General features: G+C 41.1%; 2 protein-coding genes across 4 annotated transcripts; both read left to right on the top strand.

The window, feature by feature from the left end:
- Positions 1-244: 244 nt before the first annotated feature.
- LOC119740308 (melanocortin receptor 5-like) lies at positions 245-4973 on the top strand. Its single transcript, XM_038215576.1, has 2 exons — positions 245-503; positions 4009-4973. Exon 2 carries the CDS (start codon positions 4019-4021, stop codon positions 4955-4957), a length of 939 nt encoding a protein of 312 aa, XP_038071504.1. The 5' UTR covers positions 245-503; positions 4009-4018; the 3' UTR covers positions 4958-4973.
- Positions 4974-6258: 1285 nt separating this feature from the next.
- LOC119740307 (melanocortin receptor 5-like) lies at positions 6259-11809 on the top strand. Of its 3 annotated transcripts, none has more exons than XM_038215572.1 (2): positions 6259-8068; positions 10848-11809. In XM_038215572.1, exon 2 carries the CDS (start codon positions 10858-10860, stop codon positions 11794-11796), a length of 939 nt encoding a protein of 312 aa, XP_038071500.1. In that variant the 5' UTR covers positions 6259-8068; positions 10848-10857; the 3' UTR covers positions 11797-11809. The 3 variants fall into 3 exon arrangements, with proteins under 3 accessions (XP_038071500.1, XP_038071502.1, XP_038071501.1); XM_038215574.1 differs by lacking the exon at positions 6259-8068 and adding an exon at positions 8499-8739; XM_038215573.1 differs by lacking the exon at positions 6259-8068 and adding an exon at positions 8900-9198.
- The last annotated feature ends 3220 nt before the right edge of the window (positions 11810-15029 follow it).

Below are 15029 nucleotides of genomic sequence, written 5' to 3'. Positions count from 1 at the left end.
TAATTTCACAACATCTTATGAGACTATGGATTGTTTATAATGTAATTTGAACCTTAATTAAGGCAAAAGTACCAATCTGCATGTGATTTTCAGTGTTTATAGTGTATTTCGAATAATTTTGGGGAATTTGGCAGATTTTTGATAAATCTGCCAGATTTTTGATGTGCATTTAGCAGAATTTGGCTCTGGCCTTCCGGTCACCCTGGTCACCATGCCCGATGTTTATCAGCTCGCGCTAGGTACCGCCAGTGTACGCTCGATCGATTCGCATAAAAGCACAGCGCCGCAAGGGCTACAGGATCTTTGATTCGCATATCACGTATAGAGGTCATCGTCGATATCGAGTGCACAGTGCAGACGCAAATATTAGACAGACTTTTCAGATTCCTTTTCGATCTTTTGCCGGCCAGACAAGGCACTGCAGGTTTCAGTTCTTTGAGTTTGACCAATCGTCACGGAGGAGGCTGTTTTTTTTTTTTTGGATTTGCCCAGTAGACGACACTGTAAGTAGGATGGGTTGCCATTATTATTGCGGTACATGTACTTATCTCGTTTCTCGTTTGGACTCATAGAGATTGCCCACTATGGCACTAACCTTTCCGAATTGTGAAGTACCATATCAAATCCTTTGAAAGGTCGAAAGGACATGTAAACCGGCCAAAAGCGCACAGCCAGATGACCTTGGACATATAAAAGAGCTCCCGGGCTCTGTGTACATTAAAGGGGCACTAGGTCCTGAAATCCCCGAAAATGTTATGTTTTGGATTGTTTACTTATCCTATTTCAAACAACTGGTTGAAAGGAAACCAACCTAATGTCTTACCGTTCCCGAGAAAAGACGAAAAAACCCGCTTGTTTATCGGACATGACGGAGTACGAATACGTTTTTCGTGTCGTTCTCAGTGTACGCTATACGTGTGTGTTGTGTGTGTCGGGAACAGCGCGCGGTGACCAATCACCAATGCAAAAAATTGCAAAATTCGTTCTCGCACGCATAATGTAGCAGACCAGTAAATAAACTTCCATAGACCCCAATGGTAAATGCTCCCACTTCAAAAATTCGGGAAAAATACTCACAACTCTCCAAGGTGTTCGAGACACACATCAAATTAAAGCTTATTTCATCATCTTTCATTTTCTGTTCAATTTACGGGGGGTCAACTGATGACTTTTAGGAGAAATTTCAATCTGAAGACGATCACCCCTGAAAATAGTCCTGAAGCCCATCGCCATTTTGAAAAACGATGCCTACACTCCATTGCAAAATAGAGCGCTTTTAGGGTCCAAATTACATCCAATTTACACAGAACTGCAAGCTCCCAGTCCTGTGCACGGCTTCCACCCATATTTTTTACAAACCCCCAAGTTCATGGCCCACAGCATGCTCAAATACCGAAGATTTTGAGGGCATGCAAATCGCGATTTGGCCGGCGCAGGCAATTTCAGACCGATTTACTGGTCTGCACCCATAATACAGGAATAACACAAAAACGCCCAGTTTTGAAAGGATAGTTGTGTGGATGTTAATATTCTACTTTTAAATGTTACATACGATTATCATCATCTCGTTCAAAGCGCGTTTTGTAGCCCAACTGGGCTGTTCCAGGACCTATAGTGTCCCTTTAAGCACGTGTACAATAAACAGACCTACGCGCTGAGCCACGAGCAACGGCAAATTTAATTGGAGTTTAGATGAACAATTCTTTTGTAAATGAATATAGGCGAGCCTTAACCTCAACCAGTCACAATAAGGGTTATATTGTTAGAAAGCTGACGACACGAAGAAAAATGACTCCAGAGAACTAAACTCCCAGGTGGCGCCATTGAACGTTGTGATAATATAAATGGACCAGTTCTTGGCTGAACGCGTGGTTTTACACACACAACTGGTAGATTTTTGGCTAAAACTGCAGTGTTCAACATAATTTTGGCGAGTGAAAATCAGTGTTTTATTCAGATTTTCTTTCATTTTCTGAAAGAATATATTGTTAGGGTCATACTGTAGTAAGAACTAAGGTATACTCTGTCGAAAAATGTAGTGGCGACGATAGATGCGAAAAAGGGCCTGTTTTCGCCGTGTTCTCTCATAGAGGTTACACATGAAAACCTGCCCGTTGGGTTAGTTCCTCAAAGGAATCCATATGCATGTATAACTCTTCCTTTTCAAATTTATATGAAAAAAAAACCCCAGATAAGACGGTGGTGTGGTTATTCCGTGTACGATGCCTGTGAAAATAGACATGCTCGGAGTGTGCGAACGGAGGTGGACTCCCTATTGATTATCGCGGTATGCTGGAAGTGGTTTTTATAATGATCTCAGCTTTTTAAATTATAGTTAATGTTTGACCAAAACATCCCTTGAATAAAGTCTGATATTTTGCCGGTAACGTTCAAGTTGATTAAAGACTGTATTCCTGCAGCATGATTTCTTAACACCCTGCCCCTCCACCGAATTCGAAAGGAGAACAAAAATCATTGAGACAAGTCTACTGATTGGCCAATGGGGGCGCCATTCACTTTTAAACACCGGTCATACTAATTAATGAGCGTCAACACACACAGAAGTGTCAACACCTCCATAACGCATTCAAATTGACAAAACCAGTCTTCAAACTGTACAGTATGGCAGACTGAGGCTTATTAGTACGACCCCTTTACACAGTGTGCCTTTTTTTTTGAACGTGCTGTAATTTGATCCCGTAAATGTTTTTACAATTTCGCGGTGGAAATGTCGTTCTTCGACATCATTTTGTGTTTGCAGCTGTTGAATGGGAACCAGACAATGAAACTTTCATGGACAGAGCACCATTAAAGATTTATATTAAAATATAGACGGTTTCTTTTAGCAGTCACGGTGAGGGACAATTTGCAAGTTTTGGAAATATTGATTAGGCCCTTAACATCGTTAAAAGTCCCGAAAGACATGTTTTAATCATCGCTTTTACACAACTCGACAGAAAGTCTTTAGTGCCTGGTGAACTGGATAAAAATCACCACTTGAAGGAGTTTTGGCAACGCAAAAAGATAAATTTTCCATGCCACAATAATTTTTAATAGGGATGCCGCGATAATACGGGGTGCGACTATACATTGTACATGTACCTCAAAACATGGCGCGGCCCTAGCTGGAGTTACTCTAGCCCTAGTCTATGGCCCGAACTGAGTAGACTCTACATGCTGGGCCATACGTACACTGATTCCTAAAAGTGAGGATTTGAAAATAAAAAAACCCACACAAATTGTATTTCAATCATTACAACTCAAACTCGGAAGGTGGGTTCACTTACCCGTACCTCTCAGTATTCCCCCAAAATTAGGACTTCCCCGTGCTTCCTTCTGGTGAAATTTGTCTCTTAACAAAAAATAATTTGTCAACCGAATTGGAAGTTCATGACAAGCAGCTAGCCGAGTTTAAGTTGTCTGGTTCTCTGACCAAAATATTTCCCTTTCTTTAATATACTACATGTTTTCTCGGTAAATACTTCAATTTTTTCCCTGCTGAATTTGACTTTTTAGGACGTATTATCACTTTCTGATGGCTCATGAGTCACTAAAGGGAAAATTAGTGATGGCCAGATATGGGAATCTTTCCAACCCCAGAACAATATTCTGAGGAAAACCCAATCCGCATATCATTGGCCCAGGTAGGATTCGAACCCGGGTTACGGTGCTAGCAGTGGAAGGCGAGGAAAGTACCACTAACCAAACTGACTCCCCGATATACTGCATCCATGTATACCTGTATCTGATCACTTGCACTTGAGATTTGCATAGGGTTTACACTGGAATAACTGATCAGACTATGATTTCTTTAAGATAACTTTTTCAAGGAAAAGGCTTTGCTGGTATATAGTCCTAATTGGGAATGGTTGGCCAGCTACAAGCGGTGGAATTTACCCCCCCCAATAGTTTTACCGGCAAAAAAAGTTCTGTTTTATAAGCCATTCATTTGATATTATTTTGTAAGATCGCTAAGATGTTGTTGGTCATGTTGTTTTATTTGTGCAGGCAATCGACAATGAATTCTACCTTGATCACTGTTATCACATATTGTGGAGCTGTGATTTCAGGCCTGGCTGTGTTGGAGAATCTACTGGTGATAGTGGTGCTAGCAGCAACCAGCTATCTCCGCATCAAGTACTTCACCTTCGTCTTCAATCTCGCCCTGGCCGACCTGGGGTTTTCTGTGATGCTAATTGCCTATGCCCTAAATCGAGATCATGTTTTTTCTGCCCTTATGCAGTCGTTTTTGTTTGTTGCTGTGCTGATGATTTTAGCAGTGGCTGTGAATCGTTATTTGACACTGACTATCTCGCCGCCCTCTCGCTATGATGCGTTGGTGACGCCATGCCGCCTGGCAATGGTTTGCCTTCTTCTTTGGTGTTTCTCCTTCGCACTTAATGTGCCGGTAGTCTTGGTGGCATCTAAAGATGTTCGCTTGATTCTAGCAGCGTGGTTTAGACCTCCATTCGTACTCGTCGTGTGGATCGTGACCGTTGTGCTGTACCTCATTGTCTTCAGAAAGATCAATAGCTATACCAGTCTTCCCACGATTCCATCAAGCCCAGTTTACGGCACCAATAACCCAGACATGACCGAACAGTCCCCCCCTCGTGTTGGCCAGACCCGTCGCCTGATGATCACTTTCTCCATCATTCTTGTGACATCATTCATTTGTTGGACCCCTTTCAACATCGCCCAGATAATGGAGTATTTCATCAAAACTGGTCAGAGCACAATCTCCGATGATACCCTCAACAACTTCAATACAATTGGCGCTTTTGTTTATTGTCTGTCTCCAGCTATCAACCCGCTAATCTACTGGTGGCGTTTGGATGGTTTCAGGCAGGGCTTCAAAGGACTGTTCTGTTGCTGTCTGCTTCAGAAACCAGAACAACTGGTTGAAGAAATTGTTGATGATAACGAAGACCAGCAAAATACTGAACCCATTGGTTAAACCCCCCCCCCCCCACAAAAAGTGTGAGTATTATCTCACAATTTGACGGTCATTTCTCATGATATGTAATGTTTCATTATTTCACACCATTTTTCTGAGGTGTTCTGTTGGAGTTCGTTGGCTTGGACACGTGTGTACACATCCCAAAAAGTGAATTTTTGGAATTGTACTTCCGTACTTCAGTAACATTTTCTAAAGCATAGGAGACATTAGGAGTGAATGAATAATTATGAGGACACGGTAACAATCCAAAATTGTTATGCCCTAAAGTTGCGCGCATTGACCTTGTCTCCAGATATCATCAAGTAGTCTTGCCAAAACTCGGCATTTCAGATGAACTTCAAATTCACCAAGTTGCTTATTGGTACAGTTACCCTCAGGGTTACCCTATTAAAACCATATGCAAAACCATGTGAACAATAACAACATTGTGATATTTAGCCCAGAAAACAAAAATGGGGGAAAAGATGAGGAGTGATTGACAAACTTTTCTGAAAGCTTTAAAAAGTAATATTGAGAGTTCAATATAGGATGCGACATATGTTTGGAGTCATTATGGGGTTAGGGTTATATTATACATGTATGTCGCAAAATGAGGAGGCACAGTCAAGGAAATCATGATCACAATTTCGGGTTGAAAGAGTGTTCACAATGCGAGTAAAAGTTCTTTTTCATTTTCCTCCACGGATACAAAGGAGTGTCCACAGTAGGTATGTAAAGTGCTTGGATGTGCATTTGGGTTGTTCATATGTAATGGTTGTCACTTGCCTGATATCCGGAAATAAGGCCAAAAAAAAAATAAACACTCGGTCTCTGGTCAGTGCGCGCATCGATTTTAATCATGCGCGTCAACCTTTTTATTTTCTTCAAATTAACACGGAAGCTACAACAGCGCCCTCTATTGTCACGCCTCCTCAAATGTTTGTACCAAGGAGCACCAAGAAATGGGGAAATTGCACCAAGGCAAATGATAAAGGGCACCAAGGCAAATTATGGAGGACACCAATGTATAATGAGGACACAAAAAATCAAAATACATGTAGTACCCAGCTTGTCTGTACAATACAAGCTTGAAAAAACAAGCCACACAAAAAAAAACGCGTCGCCGCATCAATTCCGGAACTTCAGTCTGACCAGAGACCGATTTTTTTTTTTTTTTTCGGCCTAATCATCATTACTTTATTTTGTATATATAATTTGGCTCCAAGGGCGGATCCGGGGGGGGGCAAAAAAAAACGAACCCAATTTGTTTCTTTATAAGTGACGTCGCAATAAAGGTAGGCACTGCGTACACCACCATTTTTTTGCTCAAAAAGATTTGGTTAAAATGGTCAGAAATTGCCTCAGATCGCACCACAGAGCATCTACAATCCAACAAAATTTCGGGCTAACCCCACACCGTAATTTTTGGGGGACCAAACATTTCTTGCCCCCCCCCCCCCAAAAAAAAAATTGTGTTCTGGATCTGCCCTTGTTTGGCTCTTTGGATGTATGCGTATGTGGTTCCTCGAAAATATATTTGCTTATAATTAACTAAACCTTTTTTTATGAAATGTATTATAATTGAAAATGGAGGGCTATTTCTTTTTTGTTTTTCAAACATATTTATGTAACGTTTGTAACAGATTGTGAACTTGTGGTTTATTGTTTACATAACGCTTAGGTAATTTTATTAGACAGAATAAGTTGAAAATTAACTATTCTTTTCTTCAAAAGATAGTTTTGCTTCACCGTGTGTATGGGGAAAGTACATTTCGTTTGCCGAGCAAATATCTTTGGAGTTCAAAAAAATGTTCTGGAAAAGAACCAAAAATATGACTTGTAAATTATACTATATTAACAAAAAGGTCTGGAGTTTGTCACAAACCCTATTAAAACAACATTCGTTGGTGCATTTTATGATGACAAAGAAACATGTAAATGTTCAATTATAATTCACCATGTGTACATAAATCGAAACCAAACATTTGCAATTATGCAACATTCAGTCTTTTGATTATGATTAATTCGTTGACGTAAACATCTTTGCCTATGCTGCTGTATCACACCATGATTACACCTATAACCAGATCTGTTGATTTCCCAAGATGTGATCGTGGGTTAAATTCCGAAGTTAAGTGGTCCGACTCTAAAATTAGATTGATTGAACAATGGCCAATGACCGTTTACACTTATCACGTGGCTTGAGATAGACGACCTAATTGATTGAATTGGATTGATAACCTCAAAGAGAGTTTGCGCGACTTACAATCCTCCAATCAAATCACAAGGATTTATTTGGGTGTTATTATAATACATGTTATTCGGGTGAAAATATATCAGCAAACAGTGATAAAAAACCTGCTATCGTTGAAAACGACCTTCGCATGTAGCCTACCAGGTACCAGTGTCGCTTTGTTGTTGTTTTTTACTGCATGACAGATGTACACGTTAGTTTTTGCCCTTCACCAATGTATAAGATTAGCATCTTTGGTAATTTGCATGTGACCTCCAAGCCGGATTGCCTATTAAATTTGTAAACATTTTATGCGAGTAAATGCATTTAGTAGTATGCCCATATCGATTTGTTGCGTAACTTGGTGACTGAGGCTAAAAACACATCAGATCAGGAAACGGTCCAAAATCATGCCATTTTGGAAGACATATCACGCTGTATCTCGAAAACCGTTCAATGTACTTGGGGGTGTTAAAATTCAGTTTCTAACCTCACAAAAAAAAATGTACAGACACTGTTATCTGGGCCATAAAAAAGACCCGTCAAAACATCAATTTTTGGTGTGGGCCATCCCCCTTTTGGGGGCGGCCAAGCCCGCGCTGTAGCTGTGTGTTCAACGCTGTAGTTAGCTCACGAACTATACGTTCTTTTATAAAGGTTCACGCACCGTTGGAATGATAATAAAATTCCCTTTGATTCGCGCATATCACGTAGTCGAGGTCATCGTCGATATCGAGTGCACAGTGCAGACACAAATACTAGCCAGACATAACAGATTCCTTTTCGATCTTTTGCCGGCCAGACAAGGCACTGCAGGTTCCAGTTCTTTGAGTTTGACCAATCGTCACGGAGGAGGCTGTGTTTTTCTGTTTGGATTTTGCCCGGTAGACGACAGTGTAAGTAGGATGGATGGGTTGCCATATTATCGCGGTACTTAGGCCTATCTCGTTTTTCGTTCGGAATAGGGATTGCCCACTAACCTTTCCGAATTGTCCCTTTGTTCTGTCTTTTTGTGAAGTACATCATGTATAACCATGGAGCTATAGCTCCATGGTATAACCATAACTCTTCCTTTTTAAATTGATATGAAAAACCCGACGGTTGTGTGGTTATTCCGTGTATGATGCCTGTGAAAATAGACATGTCGGACAGTCCACGGAGTGTACAGTGTGCGAACGGAGGTGGACTTCCTGTATTAGTATTTTTATATCGCGGTATGCTGGAAGTGGTTTTTATAAATATAATGATCTTAACTTTTTTATTTATAGTTAATGTTTGACCAAAACATCCCTTGATTAAAGTCTGATATTTTCCCTGTAAACGTTCAAGTTGATTAAAGCCTAGCTCTACTGAGTGGAGCGTTGAACTACGGAGGACAATTAAATTATGGAATGACCTGTCCCAACACGTCACTGACTCTATGACGCACAAGACCTTTAGGGACAACTACTACAACCACATCGTGACCGAGACCTAGGTGCCGAGTGCCGACACCTCCCCGTGACCTCCTAGTCAAGATCCCTAGAGGATGTTTCAGGAGGAAACCAACCCAAGTACCAAGTACTAAGTAAGTAGGGTACCGTAGTTCAACGCTCCACTCAGTAGAGCTAGTCTGCAGGATGAATTCTTTAGACACTGCCCCAACCTCGTCCCCAGTGCTTACTTTATTTCCAACCGCGTTTCCAATATAGTAAGAGAGCAGGTAGTGGTGGGCGCGTACTGCTCGACACCCTGGGGACGAGGTTGACACTGCCCTTCCCGGTCCCCGAAAGGACAACACAAACCACTGAGGCAAGTCTACTGATTGGCGATTGGGGGCGCCATTCACTTTATACGGTGTGCCGTTTTCGCCCTGTGCTTATTTTGATCCCGTAACAGTTTTTACGATTTCGCGGTGCAAATATCGTCCTTCGACTTCATTTTACATTTGCAGCTGAAGAATGGGAACCAGACTATGGAACTTTCATGGACAGAGCACCATTAAAGATTTATATTAAAATGTAGACGGTACCTGTTAGCAGTCACGGTGAGGGACAATTTGCAACTGCAAGTTTTGGAGATATTGATCCTAGGCTTGGACCCAACTTATCGCCTTTTTAAACATTTGGACATGGTCTGGCGATAGTAAGACCATGTCCAAATGTTAAAAAAGGCGATAAGTTGGGTCCAAGTTACTCGAACTAATCCTAGGCCCATCTTAACAAAAAATAATTTGTCGACCAAATTGGAAGTTCATGACAAGCAGCAAATGAGCAAGCCAAGTTTAAGTAGTCTGGTTCTCTGACCAAAATCTTCCCTTTTTTTTAATATACTAAGCGTTTTCTCGGTAAATACTTCAATATTCTTCCTGCTAAATTTGACTTTTTATCACTTTCTGATGGCGCATAAGTCACTGAAGGGAAAAATTAGTGATGGCCAGATATGGGAATCTTTCCAACCCCAGAACAATATTCTGAGGAAAACCCACTGAATCAGGGAACTAGGTACTCCTAGAACTATGAGGCTCCACGTAGTGGAGCCTCATAGGTTCAGAACCCCGCAAAATTGTTGTCAGCACAAAACACTAATTCAGTACAAAAACGTCCATCCCAACCAAGCCGTTTCCCACAGAACCGCTGCACAGTTTGCCCCTAAACTCCGTACAATACCTCATGACATACTCACGCTATGTGCACCCAACAAACATCGGTGGATTCTGTCGTTTTTTTTGCAGAAATGATGGAAAATATGCCCTTTCCGCACTGAGCCAACCTGACACTTGAAATTTGCACGCGCGCAGAATGATCGCAGTCATTTTCGGTCCGATCGCTCGGAGCGCGCCGCGGGGGGTATGGTGTAGGAGCGGAACGATAGTATGCGCATGCGTACAAGTGCGAGTACGTACCCCCCGCGGCGCGCTCCGAGCTAGCTAGCTATCGAACCCGAATATGACTGCGATCATTTTGCGCGCGTGCAAATTTCAAGTGTCAGGTTGGCTCAGTGCGGAAAGGGCATATTTTCCATCATTTTGCCGAAAAACCGACAGAATCCACCAATGCTTGTTGGGTGCACATAACGTGAGAATGTCATGAGGTATTGTACGGAGTTTAGGGGCAAACTGTGCAGCGGTTCTGTGGGAAACGGCTTGGTTGGGATGGACGTTTTTATACTTAATTAGTGTTTTGTGCCGACAACAATTTTGCGGGGTTCTGAACCTATGAGGCTCCACTACGTGGAGCCTCATAGTTCTAGGAGTAGGAACTAGGGACTGAAAACCCAATCCACATATCATTGGCCCAGGTAGGATTCAAACCTGGGTTACGGTGCTAGCAGTGGAAGGTGAAGAAAGTACCACCATGGAGCTATAGCTCCATGGTGGCACTATCCAAACTGACTCCCCGATATACTGCATCCATGTATACCTGTATCTGATCACTTGCACTTGAGATTTGCATAGGGTTTACACTGGAATAACTGATCAGACTATGATTTCTTTAATATAATTTTTTCAAGGAAAAAGCTTTGCCGGTATATAGTCCTTATTGGGAATGGTTGGCAAACTACAGCGGTGGAGCTTATCCGCCCCCCCCCTCCCCAAAAGTTGTACCGGCAAAATAACTTTTATGTTATAGGCCATTCATTTGATATTTGTAAGATCGCTAAGATGTTGTTGGTCATGTTGTTTTATTTGTGCAGGCAATCGACAATGAATTCTACCTTGATCACTGTAATCACATATTGTGGAGCTGTGATTTCAGGCCTGGCTGTGTTGGAGAATCTACTGGTGATAGTGGTGCTAGCAGCAACCAGCTATCTCCGCATCAAGTACTTCACCTTCGTCTTCAATCTCGCCCTGGCCGACCTGGGGTTTTCTGTGATGCTAATTGCCTATGCTCTAAATCGAGATCATGTTTTGTCTGCCCTTATGCAGTCGCTTTTGTTTGTTGCTGTGCTGATGATTTTAGCAGTGGCTGTGAATCGTTATTTGACACTGACTATCTCGCCGCCCTCTCGCTATGATGCGTTGGTGACGCCATGCCGCCTGGCAATGGTTTGCCTTCTTCTTTGGTGTTTCTCCTTTGCACTTAATGTGCCGGTAGTCTTGGTGGCATCTAAAGATGTTCACTTGATTCTATCAGCGTGGTTTAGACCTCCATTCGTACTCGTCGTGTGGATCGTGACCGCTGTGCTGTACCTCTTCGTCTTCAGAAAGATCAATAGCTATACCAGTCTTCCCACGATTCCATCAAGCCCAGTTTGCGGCACCAATAACACAGACATGACCGAACAGTCCCCCCCTCGTGTTGGCCAGACCCGTCGCCTGATGATCACTTTCTCCATCATTCTTGTGACATCATTCATTTGTTGGACCCCTTTCAACATCGCCCAGATAATGGAGTATTTCATCAAAACTGGTCAGAGCACAATCTCCGATGATACCCTCAAGAACTTCAACACAATTGCCGCTTTTGTTTATTGTCTGTCTCCAGCTATAAACCCGCTCATCTACTGGTGGCGTTTGGATGGTTTCAGGCAGGGCTTCAAAGAACTGTTCTGTTGCTGTCTGCTTCAGAAACCAGAACAACTCGTTGAAGAAATTGTTGATGATAACGAAGACCAGCAAAATACTGAGCCCATTGGATAACCCAACCCCCCCCCCCAAAAAAAGTTTGTGAGTATTAGCTCACAATTTGACGGTCATTTCTCATGATATGTAATGTTTCATTCGTTTTTCTGAGGTGTTCTGGTGGAGTCCGAAGGCTTGTACACATGCGTGTACACATCCCCAAAAAGTGTATTTTGGGAATTCTACTTCCTTACTTCAATAACATTTTCTAAAGCATAGGAGTGAATGAATAATTATGAGGACACGGTAACAATCCAAAATGGCAAATATTATGCCCTAAAGTTGCGCGCATTGACCTTGTCTCCAGATATCATCAAGTAGTCTTGCCAAACCTCGGCATTTCAGATGAACTTCAAATTCACCAAGTTGCTTATTGGTACAGTTACCCTCAAGGTTACCTTATTAAAACCGTATGCAAAATCATGTGAACAATGATAACATTGTGATATTTGAGCTAAATATCAAGATGTTATCATTTTGCTACATGATTTCCTATTTATGTTTGTTAGGGTTACTGTGCCAGTAAGTAACTTTGTGAATTTGAATCTCATCAATTCCCACGTTTGGCGAGACTAGTTCATGATATCTGAGGAAAAGGTAAATGAGTGCAACTTTAGTGTATAATGGCAGCCATTTTTTATCATTATTATGACCTTATAATCATAGAGTCCCTTGTTTAGGAAATGTTATTGAAGTAAGGATATGTAAGTAGAATTCCCCAAATACGCTTTAAAAAAATTAGTAAAAATAAAAATGTACCCAAATTAGGTATTTACGATTTATGCAAATTAGTCACCCTTCCCAAAAGAATTTCAAGTTTCACCCCTTATTATCTACTCTAGGCTATAAGAATCTATCTGCCAAGTACAATGTATGGTCCAATCGGTCACGATTCCGACCATATGCCACCTGACTCTCAGTCCGTATACAGTAGAACACCTTTATATCGTGGTCCTTGGGCCTTAACAAATTGCATTGTTATAACAGGTATCTTGTATTATCAGTAATGGAAAACAAAGAAAAAACAGACTTGGGACCTAACATTGTCCTTGTTATAAGCAGGTTGTTGTATAAACAGTGCTCTTCATATCAGGGTTCGACTGCACATGTCGAAATCTCGATAAGTCAAACTCTGATAACCACTGTTAAATCAAACAAAGAATCTGTTCCCATGGGCGTCGCCAGGATTTTTTCTAGAGGGGGGCAAAACATAATTTCCAAAAAAATTCTTGTATTTTTCAACATATTCTCGATTTATCAGTTTTAGAGAGGGCAGGGACATTTTGCCCCACCCCCCCCCCCCAACCCATTAAATTTACACCAATACGACTTCGCGCCTCTTTTTCTTTTCTTTTTCTTCACTTTGTTTTCTTCCTTTTGTTTGTTTGTTTTTTTTTTGGGTGGCTTTTCCGGGGGGGGGGGGGGGGGGGGGGGGGGGGGCAAGCGCCCCCCCCCCCCTGGCCCCCCCCCTCGCGACGCCCATGTCTGCTCCTTTCAGTAAACTCTGCTTAAGTCATATTTTGAACCTGTTCCCTTGAAGTTTGACTTATCAAGATTTTACTGTGTAAACTATGTACATGTAGTATGTACAAGTATACATGTCTGTTGTATTTTGGTTAAAGTTTCGTAAAATTGGCCTAATTTCCAAAGTTGAAGTCCAATTGAAACCAAACTTGAATCAAAGATGCAACATGAGAACCTTCAAATGACAATGATGTCAAAGGTCACAAACGAAGGTCAAAGGTCACGTACGAAGGTTAAAGGTCATCTGGGATCAAGTTGTAAAATAGGCTGAACATGTCAAATTGGTCTCACTTGAAAATTTGAAGTCCAACTAGAACCAAACTTCGGTCATACGTGCAACATGGCAACCGTCATATGATAATGAGGTCAAAGGTCACAAACGAAGATCAAAGGTCATCTGAGGTCAAGTTGTAAAATAGGCTGGAACCAAACTTGGGTCAAAGCTGCAGCAGGGCAACCGTCATACTGCATGTAATTAGTCACTTTTTAAAGATAATCGAGAAAGCAGGCGTGACGCATGGTTCGAGAACTATCTTGTTGAAAAGTGTAATAATATAGGAAAATCTGTAAGACTGAAGGCAACTTTCAAGCATTTCAACTGAATAGGTTTTAAATACTGAACAGCAATTTTCCCTCCCTTCATTGATATGTGCCAGACACACTTTCGAATTCAGCCGAAACCGAAGCTGCATATTTGTGACGCGGCCTATTTCAATTTCGCAAAGGCTGGTTGCGGGCAACCATTACCATTGTGATCTTATATTCACGAGGCGGGATTCAGACCTATAGCTATGCACGCCATGCATATTAATTGCCTACATCAAATGACAATGGGGACAGTGAACCAGACTACAGCTGTGTCCAGCGCCCTGTTTGCAGGGTGGGGGACGAGTAAATGGCTTGTATACCCCCACCCTGCAAACAGGACGCTTGGAAGGGATTTGAGCCATTTAAATCACATTATTAAAATGTTTTTGTTTATGTCAAGATATTTCCTCCACAGATCTTGCTTAAAACATTTGGTAAAAACGTTTTGATATCGCTTTAACATACCTGATAAAACGTCAAATTTGAGTCATTTAAATCACGTTATTAAAATGTTGTATATACAATGTATTATGATATTTCCTCCATTAATCTTGTTTAAAACATTTTGTAATAACGATTTGATAAAAGTGCTTCAACATATTTGATAAATCGTCAAATTTGAGGCATTTAAATCACGTTTTCAATATGTTCTTGTATATATCATGATATTTCCTCCATAAATCTTGTTTGAAACATTTGGTAAAAAGGTTTTGATAGTACATGTATTGCGGTAGACCTGATAAAACGTCACATTTGAGACATTTAAATCACGGTGTTAAAATATTTTTGCATCTTTATATTTCCTCCATAAATCTTGTTTAAAACATTTAGTAGTAACGATTTGATAATTGCTTTAACATATTTGATAAATGGTAAAATTTGAGGCATTTAAGTCACGTTATTAAAATGTTCTTGTATATAAATGAACTTTCCTCCACAAATCTTGTTTAAAAAGTTTGGTAATAACGTTCTGATTATATTGCTTTCACATATTCGATAAATGGTCAAATTTGAGGCATTTAAATCACGTTAAAGAAATGTCTTTGTATAGCTCCATGGTAGATATCACTTTCCTCCGTAAATCCTGTTTACAACATTCGCTGTTAACGTTTTGATAATACATGTACATGTATTTGCTT

Source organism: Patiria miniata, unplaced genomic scaffold, assembly GCF_015706575.1.
Source record: "Patiria miniata isolate m_02_andy unplaced genomic scaffold, ASM1570657v1 HiC_scaffold_5, whole genome shotgun sequence".
Taxonomy (NCBI): domain Eukaryota; kingdom Metazoa; phylum Echinodermata; class Asteroidea; order Valvatida; family Asterinidae; genus Patiria; species Patiria miniata.
Note: the sequence above shows the minus strand (reverse complement) of the source record. Positions and strands in the feature narration are given on the sequence as shown.

Coding starts and splice junctions, on each gene's coding strand:
- LOC119740308 (XM_038215576.1), top strand. CDS start 4,019: ATGAATTCTACCTTGATCACTGTTATCACATATTGTGGAGCTGTGATT.
- LOC119740307 (XM_038215572.1), top strand. CDS start 10,858: ATGAATTCTACCTTGATCACTGTAATCACATATTGTGGAGCTGTGATT.